This window comes from Artemia sp. Qi Xiang Cuo, chromosome 19 (genome assembly GCF_049724085.1).
Source record: "Artemia sp. Qi Xiang Cuo chromosome 19, ASM4972408v1, whole genome shotgun sequence".
Lineage (NCBI taxonomy): Eukaryota > Metazoa > Arthropoda > Branchiopoda > Anostraca > Artemiidae > Artemia > Artemia sp. Qi Xiang Cuo.
In genome coordinates this window covers 11,996,740-12,019,545 of record NC_142812.1, presented here as the reverse complement: position 1 = coordinate 12,019,545, position 22,806 = coordinate 11,996,740, and the positions used below count along the sequence as shown (strand labels likewise).

The 22,806-nt window shown below is 34.7% G+C and overlaps 1 protein-coding gene across 1 annotated transcript in view; it reads left to right on the top strand.

Moving 5' to 3' along the window:
* LOC148940506 (E3 ubiquitin-protein ligase NRDP1-like) overlaps positions 1–22,806 on the top strand; it is a 79,629-nt gene that overhangs the window by 52,952 nt on the left and 3,871 nt on the right. The window contains exons 2-4 of the mRNA XM_089105006.1: positions 13,157–13,299; positions 15,954–16,254; positions 20,642–20,761. Of these exons, the coding sequence (XP_088961132.1) occupies positions 13,157–13,299; positions 15,954–16,254; positions 20,642–20,761 (564 nt within the window). The remainder of the gene's footprint in view (positions 1–13,156; positions 13,300–15,953; positions 16,255–20,641; positions 20,762–22,806) is intronic.

Genomic DNA, 22,806 nt, shown 5'->3' with positions numbered 1-22,806 from the left:
ATTTGAACTGTATATAGCCCTAATTTGTTTCTAAACTATTATATATACATCATATATTTTTTTTTTGTATTAGCATTAACCCAACTTGACTTCTTTAGTGTTTACCATTAAGCGAAACAGTACCCAAAACTGCCCACTGGATTTTTAAAAATACATTTTACCACCACCACCCCCCTCCTTCGTTTGCGTTAAATGAGGCTCTGTTCGGATTTTTAATAATGCAGATTGAAACTTTTTGCGTTATTTGGTTCAAACATCACGTAACTTGGCTACTTTACTCCAAGATTAGATTAGGTTCAGAAAATTATATTTAAACTCTTTCTAATTGACCAAACATGTTCCATAACTTTGGCATTAATGCCACCATGATTCTTAATATCTGTTCTGATCTATAAACAGTTAATTAAAAAAAACATTCCCCGCAAAAAGTTTTTCAAAAAAAGTAAAGAACTCCATTAAATAAAAAATTAACAAAAATAGAATCAAATAATCTACCAAGCCTACAACTACCACACATCAGTATCAATAAATAAATGAAACCCAAAACGAACAGAAATTAAAATAAGTAACAGAGTCAAGCTCAAAACGAACAGAAATTAATATGAGTAGGGTTCAAAACCCCTATGCTTCTAAAAGCCAGAATATAATTTGTAGTTACTGAAAAAAATTCTTTTCAATGTTTTCACTTTTATACATTTAAGAAATCAAAAATTAATTAAGATTTTAAGTAGTTAATATCAGCATGTGTATATTAAACAGATAAAACACATTCATTTGAATTTTTTCAGTAAAATACAAATTATATTCTGGCTTTTAGAAAGCATAGGGGTTTTGAACCCTTATCATATTAATCTCTGCTCGTTTTAAGTTTGACTCTGTTTTTCTGTTCGATTTTTTCTATTGCTCCTTTAAATCTAATATAACCAAGTTATAACGGCTTTCCTGGTTCTCAAACTTATGAGATCAGGATTAAACATTGCCTAACTAAGTCCAAAAACAAAACGAGCCAGAGGTACGAAAATGGTTCCGATCAGGCAAGTCAGCTAGGTGAGGCCTTTGGATCTACTCCATTCTAACGCCTCGACCGCAATTTTTCCTATTATGTTGTATCTGTCCCGTGTCACTGGTCCTCGGGACATACCCCCCCCCCCAAAAAAAAAACTGATTAAAAATTGACACAGAGAATCTTGGATCCCTCCCTAAATGTAATAAAAACGATTTTTATCATCTATTTATGTTTCATTCTAATTACATTATTTTACTTTATCTTATCTGAAAAAATAAAATCCTCCAATGTTGCTTGATACTGCACAACAATTAGCACAAAAACTCAATAGCAGCACATCGAAAGCAGCAGAGGAAATTCGATTCAAAAAGATGTTTTTATGCACAAATATTGATCTAAAAAGGGCAAACTATAAAATCATTTTTAGTTTTGTCAATTTTTCAACTGATTTCCGTCAAGTAAAACTAACTTAAATTCAGTAACGGATTTTCTAACTCAGCGGGATGATTTTTTCATCTAAAAACTAGTTTTGCATCAAGAGCATCAGGAATATTTCCCGATATCTTTAACAGGAAATATTTTAAATTTTCAAAGCATCAGGATTTTTTCGACATCCCTTCCGTCGCTCGTAACCCACTGTCCACCCTTAGACCCATTATCCGCCCCTGTTTTTTCATACATAGACCGGTGGATTTCAAAAGCAGCCGACCCCAAAGACACGAGCGTTCATTTTCCCGGCCCTCAAGCCACCCCCCCCTTTAATCCTTGGAAATAGCCATAGGCATTATACGATATTTTGCTGTTTTTCCTTTTGCTTATCCGTCTTTACAGCAAATATTTCTTTAAAATGCATTTAAAAAGTATTAAATATCGTTGCATTAAGTGTTTTCAGCTTCAAAGTAGCTGGACAATTTCATCACAAAATAAACTTAGCAGCACATCCATGAGAAACTCCTGAAGGTGAATTTGAACCACCTTAATAAGGCAAAATGTACTTATAGACCCAGTTGAAGTGGTTGAAGACCGCCTTGCACATTCTTTAAATTATGGGACCTCTCGTAGCCTAATGGATTTAATGGAAGAAATATTGCAGACACAGACAACTATCCCAAAGGTAACATAAAAATGATGTAAATCAACCTGCTTATTTACTGAGACAAAAGCCTCGGCTAGAAGACAAGCGACAATAAGAATCAATACATAAAAGACCTCCACGTAGCCGGGCCGGGGACTAGTGGCAAACAAACACTTTTTTTTTCCAAAAATAGAGACATTTTCATTAAAAAAAAAAATTAATTTCTAAAATAAAATAGCAAAACTAATGCTTGAAGGCTATACTTCTTTAAGGGTATATATTCAATGAATGGACAATTCCAACATCAACAGAATTTGTTATATTTGTCCATATCAATAATACTGATTTGTTTCGTCAAGGTATTACCCTTTCTTCAATTTCTTACAACAAACATATAAAACATATTACATCAAATGTTTTCGTTGGAAGTCATTAACATAACATTAACAGTCATTAATTAATTTTTAATTTAACAGTCATTAATTAATGTTAATTAATAACATTAACAGTCATAACATTAAGTCATTAACAGTCATTAACATAATTTTAATGACACAAAAAAGGTATTTTTGGAAATCAACGGAATATGTTCCAGCATACGTGTCCAATACAATGACACTTATTTCGTTTAATTAGTCGCAATAAAAGACATACTTATGCAATTACTCCACGTTGAAGCAGTTTGGAAATGAAAGTGGTAAGCTTTAAGCTGCAGAAAGTAACATCAATCATTCCCAGGTAAAAACACAATTGCAACTTTGTCTACATTATTGTAAAGATTTACATTTACCGCTTAAGCGACTCAGTACTAATTTTTTTCAGGGGGGGGGGGTACATAAAAAAACTAAAAAAACTCATACAAAATTTGTTTATGTCCATTTTTGTTACGTTTTTACGAGTCAAACATATATTTCGGGGGGGGAGGGGGTTCAAACCAGGTAACCCCTCCCCCCCTGAATACGGCCGTGTGTAACAACCACATATACTAAGTGTATGAGGTGTTAGCAGGTCTTATACTAAGAAAGTTTGCGTCCACATTTTTTTCGACTCGGAAAACTGGACTTTTTTTCCAACAACAAGTTTGTTGTTTTCAATCATTTTTAATATAATTAACCGAAGTTTACGGGGCTCCTTAACTTACTAGAATACTGTTCTTCTGATTTTTAGCCAGTAATTAACAGCCGACGATTTGTGACACACGTTTCTTAACTGCTAACAGTTATCTCCTTGGTGAAAAAAAAATCGACCTTACAGTTTTGCCTGATCAGTAACCCTTAAAGAGCTGATAGGAGCATAAGATATGGTTTAGTTGTCAAAAAATGGATCATGAGATTCAACATTTTAAAATTTTTCCGCGACTGACAACATCATTACTATGGTATGCATCAGAAATAAAATCGGATAGTCACTCCACTAAAACATCCTAATTCAGTGCAACAGTTGGTTAAGTTGTGAACTGTATAATAAAAAGAAGGAAAGAATGGGTATGTGGGCTTTGTGTCATCCCAGTTGGGGTATTTAACCACCAATGTTATAACGGAAGGCCACGATGCAACCAGTATTAGTGGTAAGCTACAATGCCCCAATAATGGCGTGGTAATGTACGGGTGTCCCCACTTATTGGAGGGGAAAGCCCCGGCCCCAAATTATAATGTGATGCCCAAGTCTACCACACCGGTTCTGCAAATATCGGGTTTGGTATTACACTATTTACAGTATACCCTGTCCCAGGGTATGATAACGTGATCGAGTGGTCAAATGGCCACTTTCTAAAGCCAAGTGTACTCGCCCTGGGTTACGACTAAAAATCTCTAACTCTCTCCTTGGAGGTAGCAAACCCCCCTGTCAATATAATAATGACGGTATCTCGTAACTCTATTCCTACCCTGCCTGGGTTCCGGGAAAACTAGTACACAGTTCGTAGAAAATACCTTACTTGTATTCTTCCAAGCGGTCACATATAACAACCCAAAAATATGTTTCCCCGAACGGGGTCTAAATAAAGACTAACTCAAAAATAATATTCTTTACAGCAACTGTTCATGGGGGTGGACCTTCGCTTGGCCCAGCCAATTCTCTCAATCCTCATTCAAAACCAATTCTACTTTCTTAGATTTATTATTCAATTACTCAGACCAGGAAGTCCAAAATAGAATTTACTTCAATATGCAAAACAACTATAGCTTAGCAACGAGACTTTTAAATTGTCCTTGAAAATTATACTATACGCAAATCTAAGCAAATGTAATTACGGAACAAAACCAGGTCATTTATCTGAAAAGAAAAGAAACAGGGGTAGAACCCCAACACTCCCCTTTCTTTCAGTTAATTTTTAAGTAGAAAATAATTTTTAATATCAGTGCTGGAGGCACAAAGTAGGGATGTGGCCCTTCCTCCGCCTTTTCCCCCAGTTCGGTAGATGTTGCTGCCCAATAAAGATAGATAGAGATAAGTATATTGTACCTGTGTGATATACCCCCGACCACTCAAGTTGTTTTATGTTCATCTATTGACGCACTGTGAACCTTTTTCTTTCAGCTTGGCATTAGATAAGACAAAAACAATTGACAGAATAGATGGGAAATATATAATTTGGGCTATATATTTGCACATTAGGGGGTGGGGGGTAAAGTATTTGGATAGTGTGAAGTCAGAAAACAATTTTTACTTCATGACACCAGAATAATTGTAACTAACACATTTTGCATGCAGACCCGCTGTACTTAACACTCCTTCCTGTACTGACTTCCAACAATCCTTGTTTCTTTCACTAGAAGACTACTGAAAGGGTGCCCGTTCCGCCTCCCCCCCCCCCATTATTTCAACAATTTTTCTTGGGGTATATGCAATACTTGTATTAATTAAAAAAGAATTTAAATAACCCATAATGTCAGCCACCAGTAAAGTAACAACCGGGGTAGACGCAGGTTTTTTTTTTTTTTGGGGGGGGAGGGGTCGTAAATAGCGACGAAGACCACACTGCCTTACCATCAAAAATAATAAGTAGAACAATAGGGATCTTTTCTTTACAAGACGGTAAAATGCAACTTTAGATGAATATTTCAACCCTATATCCAAGGGCCGCATTCTACTGTCTTATAAAAAAAAAATCCCTATTTTCAACTTAATGTTCACAGAGGAAGGAAATGAAGAAAATTGCCTCTTGCTTGACTGTTGACCAACAAGCCTCCTTGTCCGGTGAGATGAGGCCAGCCTGGCCCTCCCTCCCAAGAAGAAACAAATCAGAAACACTACCAGGAATCAATCCCTTAACCAACAAACAGGATGCACTACCAAAAATGCAATCCCCAAATATATGCTTATTCATTCTAAACTGTAATGCAGTTCAGGCCATGAACATACATCAACTACAGAAAACAAAAATTATTGCAGAATTGGCAAAAATCTACATCCCAGATGATATGCTCATTCAAGCAAAAAAAGATCTTGCTTTACTCTTAACAAAGCTGAACATTGATACACAGTTATATGAAGAATAATTCAACAACACAATATTTATCAATACTCCAATGGAATGTAAGATCACTCACAGAAAATAAGCTAAATGAACTAATATCATTTATGAATAATAATTCAATTAATATTGCTTGCCTCCAGGAAACTCATTTAACCCAAAATCAACAAATTAAGTCTCTGGGATATACTATCCTGAGAAAGGATAGATCTTCAGAGAGAAAAGGAGGTGGTGTAGCTTTATTAGTTAATAATAATATAAAATTTTGTGGCATCAATTTTCCAGATTTTGAAAATGATGTTGATGTAATTGGTATAAGTGTTTGGCTGAATAATTTAAAAACTTACATAATAAGCTTTTATAACCCTAATGGCCAAACTACAGATGCCAAAGATTTCTTTAATTATATAAATAATTCTAATATGTTAAAAAATATCATTATTTGTGGTGATTTCAATGCCCACAGCCTTTTGTGGGGGAATAAATCAGCAAATAAAGCTGGTAAATTTATTGAGCATATGACTTCAAATAATAATGAATTAGTTGTTGCTACCCCTCCAAACCTGAATACTTATTTCAACCCCAAAAGTGGCAATTTCTCCACAATTGACCTACAAATTGTGTCTTTAAATTTTTTGAACAAAATTTACATAAATAAAATTGATAGTCTATGTACAGACCACTTTGCTATAGTTTGCTCCCTAAATGAACCTGCTGAAACTTCATCTCATACCTCAAAATATATCAACACTAAAGAAAATTGGTCTATTTTCCAAAATAAGCTAAATGATGAAATTACAAGTTTCAACCAAAGTTCATGCATTTCTAACACAACAGTTGACACACATGCTGAAGCGTTGACATCTTTACAAATAAATACAGCTAATCATGCTATCCCCAGGACAATACCTAAGAAAACATTCCCTAAACAAATTCCTAAAGCATGGTGGACAAATGATTGCCTAAATAAATGGATGATAAAAAAGGCAGCTAGGACAGAATTCATTAAAAAACAATCACCTACTACATATTTAAAAAAATTACAAGCAGAATCTAATCTAAAAAGGACTATAATAGATGCTAAATATAAATACTGGAATAATTTTGCAAATAATCTCTCCAGAGATACAAATGAGCCAATTATACATAAAGTCATAAGCCACATATGTGGGAAAAAGACTTCTCCCAACCCTCTCCTGTATGAACTTATACATAATAATACCCATTATGACAATGATATTGAAAAGGCTAACCTATTTGCAACTCTTTTTGTTAATAAGCTAACATCAAATAATCAAAGCAAACTGTCCACAATTCCTATGAACCCTAGTTACCAACCTCGCCCAGGATCCGAGTACATAACTAATCCATTTTCAATCCAGGAATTGAATAATGCAATACATCATATTAGGTCCAAAACTAGCAGTAGCTATGACAATATACACCCTACATGGATAAAGAATCTCACACCTTCATACAAACAAGAACTGCTAAATTGTTATAATCACGCTTGGGCATCTTCTAGGTTCCCCAATATATGGAAATGTTCGTCCCTCCTACCAATCCTAAAGAAAAATAAACCAAAAGATAACCCTGAGTCTTATAAGTCCATAATGATTACACCTGTGATTGGGAAAATAATGGAGAATATTATTCCTCACAGAATCCTCTGGTTTGTTGAGAAAAATAACATGATCCCACATACTCAAACTGGATTCAGGAAATATCACTCATCAACAGATGCTTTCATTTTGCTAACAAATGCATTAAATGAATCTTTCTCAAAAAATAATATCCTAGTGGCAGCTTTCCTAGATTTTGCAGGAGCATATGACAATGTGAACCACCAAATCCTTTTAAATAAACTTGCAAACCTTGGAGTACCTCCTAAGCTAGTATCCTTTATTAAATCCTTCATAGAAGTGCGAAGTTTCATTGTTTGTGTTGGTTCAGCCTCTTCACCCCAAAAGACAATATCCAAAGGCCTACCTCAGGGAGCAGTCCTCAGTTGCCTCCTTTTTGCCCTATATCTCTGGGACATGAACCTACCCCACACGAATCTACAATATGCTGATGATCTGGTGCTATGGTCATCTGGCAACACCTTTCAGATAGCACAGTCAAATCTGCAAAAGTCACTTTTCCAGTTTGAAAAATTCTCTCAACATTCAGATTTACCCATTGCACCCACCAAGTCAAAAATAATCCAATTTCACCGGAAGCGAAACCATGTTAATGCAAAACTAACTCTAAATAAAACAACTATTCCAGAAGATAATAATATTAATTACCTAGGTCTCATGCTTGACCAAAAACTTAATTTCCACCTCCACATTTCAAACACAATAAAAAAATGTTATAGAAAAGCAAATATACTAAAAAGACTTCTTTCCACACCTTGGGGTTGTAAGGAGAAAACCTTACTCCAGTTTTATAAATCACATATAAGACCCCATATTGACTATGGGCTCATTGTCTATGGTGCATGTGCAAAGACCCAGATGCAAAAAATTGAAACAACACAAAATGATATAATACGTCTCATATTTGGTCTTAGGAAACCCACAAGCACCAAGTTTCTGCTTATGGAGAGTGGATTAACAACAATAAGGGAGAGACGTAGCTTTCTCTTGATAAAACATCTTACAAAAATTGAATCAAATAGCTCACACACATTACATAATTGGTTAAGAAATCCAGCCATGTATAGAGGTATTGCAGATGAGTATGCCAATATTCAAAAGAAGTTCCCTGTACCAGCAAAGTCTATTGCACCTACTTTCCCCCAATCCCCTCCATGGAATTGGTCATTTCCCATAATAAATACTGAATTTTCAAAATGGAATAAAGATTTAACCCCCATTGCTTTTGTCCAGAAAAAATTTGCAGAACTTAATACAATTACCTATAAAAATCACTTCCAAATATTTGTTGATGGGTCAAAAATGGATGAGAAGGTTGTAAGTGGTGTTTTCCTTCCTCACCTGAAAATTGCAATGGGAGAGAGATTATTTAATAATTTATCTATAATGTCTGCTGAGTTAAATGACATAATCATGGCATTAGAACACCTTAAGCAAAACCAATCTTTGATTGAAAATTTGAATAATATTATCATATATTCCGACTCTTTATCAAGCCTTGAGTTGCTGGCCTCAGCTCCTCTATATAAGCTGGACATTGACACTTATCATTGTCTCAGTATTATTGATAATCTTGCTTCAAGTGGCATAAAATCTTACTTTCAGTACATTCCTAGCCACTCTGGCATAAGTGGTAATCATCAGGTTGATGAAATAGCAAAAAATGCTATAAATATTGACCAGCCAAGTGGGAGACCAATCCCAATTAGAGATATTTACCGATGGAGGCTATCAGATATTAATTTTAATAAGATTAATCCTATCCTTTCCCCCTTTCCCAATAAGTATCTTTCTAAAATTTATCATAGAATTCGTTCTGGAACAAATGGACTAAATTTCCTTGCATTCTCATATAAGCTTTCTAATTCAAGTGGTTCAATTCCCCTGTCCCCTCTTTGCAGGCATTGTAATATGAATAATGAAACAATTGACCATTGCCTATTTGAATGTAATATGCTGACGTCTGCACAACATACCTTGCTTTGTAAACTGTTAAAATACTTCAAACACCACAAAATCCCACTATCAGCCAAGAGCCTAGCCAACTATACCTGCACACAGAGCATAGAAATCGACATCTATCATCTTATATTTGAACTCCTAGAGTCGAAAGATCTGCTGAAAGATATCTGAATATATCTAATAAATATGAGGCAATCAAGCCAGTAGCTCTGTAGCCCACAGAGTGAAGCAAAAGGAAAAGGGCTAAATAGTTATACTGAAAAGCCCGCCTGCTGTTAAATAGAAGAAGAAGAAGACCGTTTCGTTGGGTAAGATTTAAATTGTAATTTTGTTGATATAAATAATTGTTATCCATGCTGCTTTTCTGCTATTCATGAAATGTCAGGTTTTATTGTGAGTTTAATTACTCTAGTAATATGAGAAAAAAAAAACTAAGCCTTTGTCTTTTATTTCTTAAGTTTTTCTGCTTTTCGATGATATTCAGTCAAATCGCAAGTTTGAGGATTTTGAGACAAATTTAGTTCTATTATTCTTCAGCAACCAAACAAAAATAAGATAGCATTAATTTCTACAGATCAAATCATTAGAAATAAGAATATTAGGTAACAATAATTTTTTAGTTGCTGAAAATTGACAGCATCAAATCATAAAAAACTAAGCATTTTTTAATTTTTACAGGATTTTCTTTTGCGCAGAGAGATGGCACTGAGGTTTGATAACTGCTCACAGCTAGAATATAAGCAGGACACTACTAAGTATTTTTAAATCTGAAATATAAAAAAATAAGATCGAGATATGCTTTCCATTAGTGATCGTTGACTGATATGTAGGGGCAGTGCAAAAGAATAGCTTGCATAAGCAACAAATTTATTATACAAGGGGAAGGACGAAAAAAAAGTGATTCAAAATTTAAAGGAGTTTTATCAATTTGACGATGGAGTCATGTCCGATTTTCTAGGATTGTTAGTTATGCCCTGGGAGCATGTAAGGTTTTTATAGAAAGCGATGTTGTAAGAACACTAAAAAGGGCTCATTCCATTGAAACTTGAAATGGCTAGTGCCGTTTTATTGGTCGAAAGCGATTTAAGAGCAACTAACCCCCCTCTCACGCCCACCATTTCCCCAAACACATCCAATCAAAATTTTGAGATATCCATTTTGTTCAACATAGACGAAAGTTCGGGAAATTAGGTTTTTCAGGATGATAACCCCCTTAGCTCAGCGCAAGTTATGACCTTTGGGCATATAAGGTTTATATAGAAAGGTGTTGTAAAAATTTCAAACAGGGCTCATTTGTTTGGAAATTGAAGTTACCCTTTTAATAGTTGAAAGTGACTGGAGAGTAATTGATCCCCCCCCCCCTCACGCCCACCTTTTCCCCAAACACATCCAATCAAAATTTTCAGATAGCAATTTTGTTAAATGTACTGGAAAGTTCTGGAGATTAGGTAAGTAAGGGTGCCACGCCCCCCCCCCCCCCACAGCCCTCAGGGAAAGGGTTGTAAGTTATGCCCTGGGGGCATATAAGGTTTTTATTGAAAGCGTTGTTGAAGAAACTTCAAAAGGGCTCATTCGATTGGGAATTGAAAGGGCTAGTGCCCTTTTTATTAATCGAAAGTGTTTGGAGGGTAACTGACCCCCCTCTCCTGCTCATCATTCCTCCAAACACATCCAATCAAAATTTTCAGATAGCCATTTGGTTCAACGTAGTAGAAAGTTCTGAAATTTAGGTCTTTGAGAATGACACCCCCCGCAGCCCTCAGGGCAAGGGTTGTAAGTTATGCCCTGGGGGCATATAAGATTTTTATTGAGTGTTATCGTAGAAACTTCAAAAGGGCTCATTTGATCGGAAATTGAAAGGGCTACTACCATTTTTAATAGTTGAAAAGTGATTGGAGTGACTATCGCCCCTCTCACGCCCACCATTTCGCCAAACACATCCAATCAAAATTACTAGATAGGCATTTTGATTAACGTAGTTGAAAGTTTTGGAACTTAGGTCTTAGAAGATGATGACCACCCTAACAGCCCTAACAGCCCTTAGGGTAAGGGTTGTAATTTATTACAATCTTAGGGTTGGGTTTCTGTTTGTATCTGTTTAAACTCCTTTGATACGAAGTGCCCAGGTATGGAGGGAAAAAATAAACATTGTGACCACATCGTTCTTTACTTAGGCAGCGCAAAATATTTCTACTTATCTTCAGTTAAAAAAAACTTTTATTTTATTTCTGACTTTTTTTTAAACCATGCTAGGAGATCCCTTTCCCACCCTGGTAAAAAGTGTTAGAAAACAGCTGGGATGTTTTGGCCTTGAAATGCACTGTTTGAAGTCTCTCCCTCCATCTCTAACTTCAAAACAATCAGAGAACCCTGTTGCTGAAGTTTTAGGGCCTTTTTAAATTTTGCAATTTTTCCATTACTGGCCCTCTACTATCCACGGTGGGCCCCCCCCCCCAAAAAAAGGATTTTTTTATGCCCTCTTTCCCTATTTTTTCGTTTTTTTACTTTTTTTTAAAAATAAATTTGTCAGTTATTGGCATCTGTCACATTGCTCCCCTCCCCAAGATTTTTCTCACATTCGCCCTAGTCACAATGGGCCTCCCCTAAGTGTTTGCTCTTGATCCGCCCCTGCTTACATGTAGTATTTGTTATTGGGAACACTCAAACATTGTTTGCAGGGGAGTTTTCAGCAGGGATCAACTTATCTGGCAGGAATTTTATCTATATACTTTCCTTAACACTTATCAACTAAACTAAAAAAAACTACACACAACTCAAATAAAATTCTCAAGTTTCAAAAACCCTAAATTCTGTGGAAATAGATGTCTAGAACCATGTTTGGGAATATTCAGGGGTAAAGGTTGGATGCATAATAAGCAAAGTTATGATAATATTTTACAATTTATGTTTATTTATTCTTTCTCCTCTTTGATCTGGTTTCCCAATGGAGCAATGGAGCCTTTTGGAAGGAGAAGGGATGTGCTTTTTGTGATAAGTAAAAAAGTAAGTAAGTATGACGCCACTAGACCCTTAAGGTCCAAACCGGCGGTGCTGATCTCCGTTTCGTGGCCCTTCAGCCAGGAAGTGCAATGGGGGGCTGGGGGCCAGCCATCCTGTAAACATGCAAAAAAACAAATATGTATACAAAGCAAAAAGAAAAAAATTACAATGCAATCCTTAATTTATACTTTGCAGCATGCTGCTATTGATAAGATTATTATGTTTTCATCCAGTATTATCTACATTTCAAATAGTGCTAATTGGTAAATAACTGGAGTTCCATCGTCACTCGCTACATCAAATTATAAGAGCAAATTCCAACTTTTATCCCCACAAATAGACCATAAGTTGCCACTCCTACAGTCTTTCTAAGGCTATGGTCCAGCCTGTTTTAAATTTTGGAACATGTCTTACACCCTTCTTTTGAGAAGGATAGTAGCCTAATCAAAGTGGAGTCTTCCATATAACAGGAGGCTGGGATGTTTGTAGCTGCCAACACTTGTCTTTCAACTTTGTCATGGAGGCATTATGCTGACCTACAAGAATGATGTACAACTAAATAACCCCCTTTACCAAACATTCAAGTCAACACCATTCAAGAGGCTATACCAAAAAAAATGCTAAAATGTCCTGATAATAATCCATAAATGCGGCAATATATCTTCTCTGAGCATGTTCTCATCAACTAGAATAGTATCAAAACTGAAACCAACCTTTTGCTCAGACTGCTGCTGTCAGGGAAGGTATTGAAACGTGCTATAAAAAATTTGAAATAAATGGAACTCAAACTCAAAACCTCCTATAAACTCGAAGCACAAACTTCTCCATCATCCCATCAAAAACCTTCATAGGCAATTTATCCAATTTTTGTCACTTTGCTGCTTATAATAGCAACAGTCTTTTTTATCATTGGGAAAAACGATTAAACTTTACTTCAGTTCTGAATGTGTCCAAATATGCCTCTACACATTTTTTTTTTTTTTTTTTTATTCAAGGCTCCAACATGTGAACATGCGTTTTGTAATAGATGCATTTGTGAGTGGTTAACAAGAAACCAGACTTGTCCTATAGATAGGACATATATAACAATTGATGCTCTAAAGCCAGCTCCAAGGATCCTGAGGAATTTTCTTTCAAGGTATATATTTATTTCTCTATATTTCAAATAGATGAAAACTGATTTATGAGAGACCAGAGACAGGATGAGTTTTGCAAAGTTCGTTTTCGTTTTCTTCCTTGCTGCTACCAGCAGTTTCCTAAGGCATTATTTTCATGTGTCAAAAGCAGTTGATACAGGTGCAAAGTATTCAATTCTAATTGTATAAACTCATTGATTCCATAATCTTTGATATTTGTTGGATGTATGCCTGCCTGTGCATTGCCATGTTTTTCAATAATATCTGACATTTGTAGATAATGAATTCATGATCTAAAATCAAGATTATACTAGGTCTGTTGTGAAATTGTAGCCATCATTCTTTAAATGGTAATCAGTGACTTTCGCCATATTTGGAGTTAATTGTTTCCCTACATTCCAAGCTATCATAACCATTATTGTGGAGTATTTTTCAAGAACTAACTAAAGAAGAACAAAGTTTTTGAGATGGAAGTAAAGAGCAAAGATGTAGCCAAAGATAAAGATGATTGTTTTGCAGTTTATGTAAGATTTATTTGCATAATCAGCTCAAATAATGTGGCTTGTCATATATCCTGAAATTTATGAAAAAACTAGCACTTTATTATGCAGTAACCCAATGTTAAAAACAGAATGTTTCCTTAGAAGTAAAAAGCCCTTAAGTAGCATTCAAAAGTAAGACTTATTTTTGTGGCTCTGCTTAGCCTCTCACAATGCCTTAACAACCTTGATGTTGGTACTTTTGAGTTAATACTTAAAATTTTCAAAAATAGATGGCAGTTTCAGAAGTAGCGTTTGTTATTCCCAATTCAAATTCAAAACGTGCTTCTTAATTTTTGGATTCTAGAGGACAGGGATTGAGGAGATATTGTTAACCTTACCATGGTTATTATGGTTTTTGACCATGGTGATTATGTGGTATGCTTGTTTTGCTTCCCAGCCTTTCATATCCAGAAATGGAACTAAAAAGTGTTTTTTGCAACATATTACTTTACAATGATATTATCAAGAAGAACTCACAGAAGAGCATGCAGATATGATCAGTGTCTTTAACTGAGTCATTCAAAATCCCTTATGATACTCTGGTAGCCTGCTTGCCCTGGCGGGAAAAAAGGAGACCCGCAACTGCTAGCCATGCAAAAAAAATCTGTATTTTCAGGATGTGAGCTCGAAACCCAGAGTTAGGGGGTTTCAACAATGGGAAATACAATAGTGCACTTTTCATATTGATCTGCCGCCAGTTCAAGGGGATTTGATCTCTTTAAGTTCATGATAATTTATGTATGCAGTGAATTTGATAAATGAATGAACCTATATAATTGTTATCATTTCTGCATTGCTTCTAAACAAAAAAAGAAATTTTTCATGGTACTTTTTTTTCAAAATATGGTTTTAAACTTTTGGTTACTATGTACTTTGTTTTGCTATGCATATATTGCAGCTATTGGTACTATCATGATCTAATATATATGAGCAAACAAATCCATAACTTAGTCAATCATATTACAATCACATTGTTAATCCATAACCCATGTAGATAATGAATTTATGGAGTATTTTGCAGTTACCACAACCATAGTTAGACAACCACAACTATGATTGGAATACATTTGGGTGCTCAGGGTACTTCTGTCTGAAAAAGTAACTAACTAGATGTGTATATGAACGTCACTCTTAGGATCAAATAATTCTACCAAGATTCCGTGAGTATATTTTTGTCGGTAATAGTGATTATTTTGATGAATGTAACGGTATTTTTACCATTATGTCACTATTGAGTTATTATAAGGACTTCATTTCTGCTGGATTGATGTGGCTCTTTAATTAACTTCTTTCTCGGTAATTTTTTGTTAATTAATATCATATAGACCCATTTAAATGTGAGTTATTCTTTTGCTTTTCATTTTGATTTTGTTTGTGTAGCATTTTATGTTTTATACGACATAGGATTATATCCAATTTGAAAAAAATGTGAAAAAAGGAGTTGCAAAACTCCGAACCAAAAGATTGCCGGAGGCATGCCCACCCACAGCTTTCGTTATTCACGTACGTAAAGGACCTTGGGTGATTATTTTACGTCACGGATTCCTCGTGTGTATTTTTGTCGGTTATAGTGATTATTTTGATGAAGGTAATGGTATTTTTACTGATACACTACACATTAGCCTTGATCCTCTATTCCACGTATTATCAAGTCAAGAATTGTTGAAACCACACAAAAACCAAAAAAAGAATCTTGAATTTTTTTTGTTGCTTTTGAAGGGAGATGAGGGGAATGATTTTACATGAATGCGTCAATCAAAACTAGAAAAAGTTTTAAAGCCACAAGAACTATTCAAATATGCATTTTCTTTCAAGCAGGAATGGCTATTTTTCCAACATTTATGTTGATAAAAGAAATAAAATCAAATATTTAGTGGTATAAGACTTAGTAAGCTCCATGTCAGGTCAACAGGAACTATACAAAATATTTGAAAAGTAATTTTGATAATATATAGGGCTGCAAAGCCAGAACTTTGAGGGGGAAGACTTTGTGATTATCATAAGTCAAAAGTGGCTTTCAAAGTTAGATTTTTTGTTATTGTTCTAATGTAGTTAAACTTTGCTATCCTGAGTAATATCATTCTACTTCTTAACAGATATTTCTTTTAACATAGATTAACCTTGAGCTGTAGCAACCAGACACATGGATGTCCTGCCATTTTGACTTTGGAAAGACATGATGCACATCTTTTACAATGTAATTTCGACCCCAAAAGACTTGTTACTTGCCAATCAGGATGTGGGTTTACTATACCCTTTGAAGAATTAGTTAATCATAGCTGTGTACAAAGTTTGAAGATCGAAATGGAATCAAAATTGGCAATAGTTCAAAAAAAAAATGAAGAAAATGAAGTAAAAATTTCAAAGTTGCTGTCAGAATTAGACTTGCTCAGAGCAAATCAGACAGTAAATCAGGTAATTGTTTATTGTTTGGTGGTGTAAGTTCGTGGAAATTACGAGGGCAGGATTTTTTTATTTTTATTTTTCAATGTGGACAATTTCGTCTTTTTTTAATTTTTCTCTGGAAATATTAAAAAAAACTGTTCAATGAAAATAATACAACAGGCTTTTTATCAAAGTCTTATAGAGGGAATCTAGAGGGGTGAAAATTCCCCTTTTCTTCCTGAATTGAGACCACTGTTACTGTTTGCCTCTGGATGTTTAATTACTTATTATAGTTGTCATGAAATTGAAAACCTATTGAAGAGTAACCTGTTTTCCATACTTATTGTAAGAAATTAAAATAAAAACACATATTTATTACAAGAAATTACAAAAAAAGGCATAGGTGAAACAAATTTGTCTGTTATTACTGGCTAAAAGCAACAAATTCCGTTGATGTTGCAATTATCAATCAATGCGACCACTACCTGCATTTACGCTTACAATTTACATTGAGTGCGTGAAGACGCGCATGAACTGATAAGTGGACTTTGTAAATATACTTTAGATACGCATGCAAGGATTGGTTCTAAAGTTCCTAGGGGTGAGCACTCGCCTACGAGGGACAGAAGGGTTTTCGAAAAAAATTGCATTGTTTTGAAAACACAAGAAATTGTCCATTTTGATCCCTACAAAATGGCCGGGCATTTTGTTGAGTGTCCTCGCTGCCGGGCAAGTTTATATATTTAGTTGTGTTTTATTTTGAAGATTAAAACCTTGAACAAAAAAAAGGTTTTATAATTTGCTCTTTTTACTTTAATATTTCTGATAAGATATATCTTTTTCAGTAATGTATCTTTTGTAAAAATATACAGATTCCTCCCAACCCCCAGGCTAAAGGCATCGCATCAGGAAGTCAGTACCTGTACAATGCAGACCATCAGTCAGCTTTTGAAAGAGTTTTTTTAAGTGTATAAATACTTCCTTTTGAATCAAGTTTTTCTCTGCTGCTATCAATGTCCTGTTATTCACTATAGAAGCAAATATAACATCCTTCTAACAATTATAAATATCGCAAAACTTTAGTGCAACATGACATAATAGGAAAGAGTGCCTTCAAGATGTTGGGTGGGGTAGATCCAAAGGCCCTACCTCACTTGCCCAGTCGGAACCATTGACTTGCCTCTGGCGCAAGTTCTATTCCTACATTTGTTCACAAACAATTTTAATTTTGCAATTATTATTATTTCTTTCTGTCTTCAATGAGGTACTCACATCCCTGCCTACATGGTCAACTTGGTTTGGGAAATTATGGACCAGTTTTTGGGTGTCATAATTATTTTAGTCTATGATTTTAAGAAAAATCAGTGTCCAGGAACCTTTTTTAGTCAGGGTTGAAAAATAACGGTATGAGTTCTAGTAAAGCAGGAAAGGGTTATGGGCGAAATAGAATAAAATTTTCAGTTAAAATTGAAAAATTACAGTAGTGGGATGTTTTAAAATTACCGTAAAATAAAAACTTGGTAATTAAAATTGGTAGAAATAAGGTAAAAAAAAGCTACTCCCTAGAAAATATAGGTTAAAATTCGTGTTTTAGAATTGGCCTGTAGCTACAAGACCAGTTGAGCATTTCTTTTTAAGCATGACTTTCAGCTTTTAATGAAATTTTGTAATGATTCTAATTTTCCGGGCTTAAAAAAAGATGATGCTCCTTCATCTGGAGTTTTATCAATTTAATTAACAGTCTAGTTTATCCTTTTGATTGGGACACATTTTTGATGCGTTTCTAAAAGCCTCCCCCCTCCCTCCCAAACAAAAGTCCTGGATACGCCCTTGAGGGTTATATATCAATTTCTGCCTCCCTTCGTCTCTCCCTTAGAACTTTTGATTTCCAATTGACTGAACCCCCTCCAAAGTTTATTCGACTACCCCTTACACATGAAGCGTCCCTGAGATAAAATAAACGAACAAATATTAATAAATTGAACCTTTAAGGGTCTGTACTATAGGTAATGCTATATGATTACCTCTGACTTAAACAGGAGAGTATAAATTTCAATGTTCCTTCTAATGAAGTGGAAGTATCCAAGGGGAAAATAGGGCGATGGTCAGTGGCGTGATTCCTTAAGCTTAGCCAGTCGACCCAGCTGTAAATGAGTACCTGGAGAAATCTGGGGAAGATAAGCAGGAAGGATATGCGAAAGCACAAGATGGCTGGTCCGTAACCCCCATTGCACTTCCTGGTTGAAGAGCCACGAAACGGAAAAAAGCAACACCGGTTTGGACCTTGAGGGTCTAGTGCCGTCATACTTACTAATGTATTCTATCGCCCGTCACTTATCTTTGTGGCTATGAAACCGGTTTTCTCAGATCTTACATTCAGATCAAAAACTTGAGTGTGTTCTGGAAAGTACCAAGAATTCTTACCCAATCTTGTTGACGAATAGTCTTTCATTTAATCTAGCTTGGTTTGCTTGATTCAGGCTACGCTTTGCATTCCATTTCTCAATAGAGGTCCCTTGAGAATAACCAGTCTGGCGGGTTTCGTCTCTCGTTAGTATATAGCAGTGACCACATAAAGCACCAGTACATCTTTAATTCTTTATCTTGTCTGTCATATGTCAATCCTGCTTCTAGCCCTGTCTGTCTTCAACAGCTCACAGAACTAATATAATTTCATTTTAGCTAATATTTCACCATTCCAAAATTATAATTACCTGTCCTATAATCTATAATATACCTTATTGTTTTAACAAGAAGAGACTGAAATCACACGACGACCTTTCAATACAGTTGATGTAATACAGCTATTCACAAAGAATATCAATAAATCATATCCAAACCTGTTTTTATTTCCCTTTTAAAGAGAAATTATTAATGCACAGTATAGCATGTTTTGAAACTGTGGAAATCTCAAGGCGTCGTAAAATATGTCTGTAAAATATTAAGATACTGGTAAACTAAACTACGTAAAATAGGTAAAATACCAATTATACGGGGGTCCGTAAAATTACGGTAAAATACGTAGAATACCCAATTTTAATCAGGTGTATTTTAAGGTAGCATAGAAACAATGACTTTTTGCATTGGATTTATATCCAATGTTTTTGTAAAACATGGTTTTTATATGATTTTTTGTAAAAAAAAAAACAAAAAAAAGGGGCAGGTGGTGGAAAAATTAAAACCAAATTTTCAAATTAATTGTTTTAAGATTTATTCCTCATAGGGAGGGTTGCCCCCTCCTCATTACCTTACTCTTTGCGCTAAAGCTGTTTGCACTTTTAAAAAAAGCTTGATCAGGTGTGTAGGAATGAAGGTGAGTTTGAAGGTAACATTATTAAGATAGAAACAATGAATTTTCGCATTGGATTTATGTGTTTTCTTCCAGCTTACGCAAGACAGCATTTTTTTTTTAGTAATGAAACAAAATCCAAAAATGTTTGCAGAGGGGGGGGGGGAGGAAACTAGGGCCACTTCGTTGATACTAGGCGTCCATTTGTCTTTCTGTATACCAATTTCAATGGATCAAACTGCAGTTTGGAATTATCTGTTTGGAGTGCAGTTTGGACTATGAATTGTCAAAAATTCAAACAAAACCATGAGAATGAGTGTGAACTAAGGAATTAAAAATTAGTCTCTTTTTGTTGTAGCTACATTTCTCATTCTAGAGAGCTACATTTCTATAGCTTTAACCAATTTTTCATGCTTTATCTTCTCTTTGAACAGCATTGTCTTCTCAATTTGCATTCTTCAGCTAAATTTTTTCTAAAAAAAAAATTGTACAAAAAAAAGTTCTTTATTAGCCGAACTAAATTTATATTGTAAGTTCGTGATTTTTAAAAAGTGATTAAAAAAGAGCCACGCTAAGGTATAAGGTGATTTGGCCTATATTGAGGCTAAGGTGATTTGAGAGCTAAGGTATAAGGTGATTTGAGCCTATAAACATGCTAGACTCACCATTCTATGCAGAGCAAATACATTTACATTTGCTGAAAGAAAGTTCCAGTTAAAAAGATGCGTGCACTTGTGAACGAATGTTACTAAGTTAAAAAAATTATCATTTTAGGACACAGTTTTTACAGATGGTAAATTAGATTTTATTGGATATTTTAGTATTTTTTATAACTATTATAACTTCTCTGTCACCCATTTAAAAGCATCGTTCTTTTGCTTCTACCAAGTAATTGAACAAAATTCAAAATATTTGTTGAGGGTTAACAACCCTTAACAAAGCTACTTTATTGATAGTAGGTCTCCATCAAACTGAATTACAGTTTTAATTATCTAGATGGCAGGATGGCTTTACAGTTGTTTTTTGTGGCCTGTAAACATACTAGATTGATCAGATACATATACAAAAGTTTGCTTTTATTTTTTTAAAATAAAAAAAAGCAGCTAATGGACATTTTTATGTTTTCAGGGTACGGTATTTACAGACAGTAGATGGCTAACAAACTTTGAAATGGTTACCGAGAATTCAAACTTGTGTCTGACTTCAAGTTGGAGACTTGTGTCAAGACCTGTTCATTGGATGTTAGAGGTAATTTTGTTCCTTAATTATGTCAATCATTTTTCTAAATCTTCAACCATTTCTTCAGAAATCCCACATGCAAAACACGCATGTTCATTAAGTTCATGCCTGGCAAACACAATTTCAAAGACTATAACCTCTAAGATTGCTCCTATGACACAAAGAAGAGAAAGTATAATAAATAAATAAAAAACAAACGAAAAAGCAGAGAAAAATGAGGGTAGTTTCAGCCAGTGGAACAACACGAAGAGAAAATAAGCAAATATTTCGAGAAAGACCGCCGCCAAGTCGGCCTTAGTGCAAAAAAAAATATTTGTAGACTTCACCTTTTGAAGACCTTTTGAAGTAGACTTCATGAGAGACAAAAAGACACTAAATAAAAATATACCCGAATAAATCAAAGATTCGTTCACCAATTGGATTGCGGAAAATTCTCTGCTTAGCAATAGACTTTGCTTCCTTACAGACTCGATTTTCATTAAAAAATGCGTACAGTTGGTTTTACTTTACGAGTGGTTGTCAGCCAGTGGAACAAAATAAAGACAAAATAAGTAAATATTTCGAAAAAAAACTCCACCAAATCGTCCTCAGTGCAAAAAAAAAATCTAACATTTTGAAGTAGACTTCACGAGAGACAAATAGACACTAAATAAAAATAAACCCGAATAAATGAAAGTCAATTCACCAATTGGATTGCGCCAAATTCTCTGCTTATCAATAGACTTAGCTTCCCTACAGGCTCGACTTTTTTTAAGAATACGTAGAGGTGCTTTTACTTTAAACTGAGGATGTCCAACTTACAATAACTTAATTTTAAATGATTCAAATAAAAAAATTTCCCAGTTTAAAGTAAAACCACCTGTGCGCATTTTTAGTGAAAATCGATTCTGTATGGAAGCTAAGTGAACCCCACTTCTAAAGGTTTTTTTTTTTTTTTTTTTTTTTTTTTTTTTTTTTTTTTTACTGAGGACGACTTGGGGAAGGTCTTATTATCTCTTCATGTTGTTCCACTGGTTGACTCCCATGTTTTTTTCTGCTTTTTTATTTTTTTGACATAGATAATTTTGGAGACCACACTGCTTTTCCATGACGGTAAATAAAACTTCAAATAGGGACAAATAAATATATTTTTGTAGAGATTTGAATTTCCCAATTGGACTGAAGTGTAAATAATAGCTTAGATTAAGATTCTTAAATAAGAGAATATTGTTTCGTTCATCAACAAATTAATCTGATTAATAACTTTAGTGAATTAAGATGTCTCCCTTCTTTATGTCATTCAGAGACATTGTTTTAATTTTTATTCCCTTAAGACCAATAAATAAGTAAATATAGGGCTGAGGAATTGGCTAGATAAATATTTCTTTTATTATTATTATGAATTTAAATGAATATATAAAAAGATAATGTATTAAACTCACTGAAAAATAAAACATCTGAAACAAAAGCAAAAATGTATTCGAGACAGAAAAACCCTTCTGAAGCATAATCGGCAAATTCCAAAGAACAGATAATCATTCAAAATTCAAGAAAAAATTGATTATTTTTAACAAACTAATAAAGCAAGGCCGTATCAAGGAGGGGGGAGTTAGAGGGTTACAAAAGGATTATTTTGGGGGTTGCCGGGGGGGGGGGGTAAAAACGCATCAAAAATGTGTTTGTATCTATTTTTGTGACGTTTTTACGAGTCGGACAAACATTTCGGGAGGTGGGGGGGGTCAAACCCCTAACCCCTTTTGATACGGGTTATAGCGCTATAAATCGAGATTGAACCACTTTTTGCACTGCTTAAGGTATGAGATAGGGTCGGTCAGTCTGGTATCAAAACAATCCGCAGGGTATGCAGTTTATCTGGAAAACACCAGTAGGAAGTTTGAAAAGGTCTGAGACTTAACTACACATAATTATTGAATGCTATAGCACAAATTACCTGGCAGCAAATATCAAATGTATATTTGAAAGACTAAAGACAAATAAAGATATCGAGGAGCTATTTACAGCCAATTATAATGCAACAGATGAAAGATACTTGTACAAAAGCGTAATTGATTTTC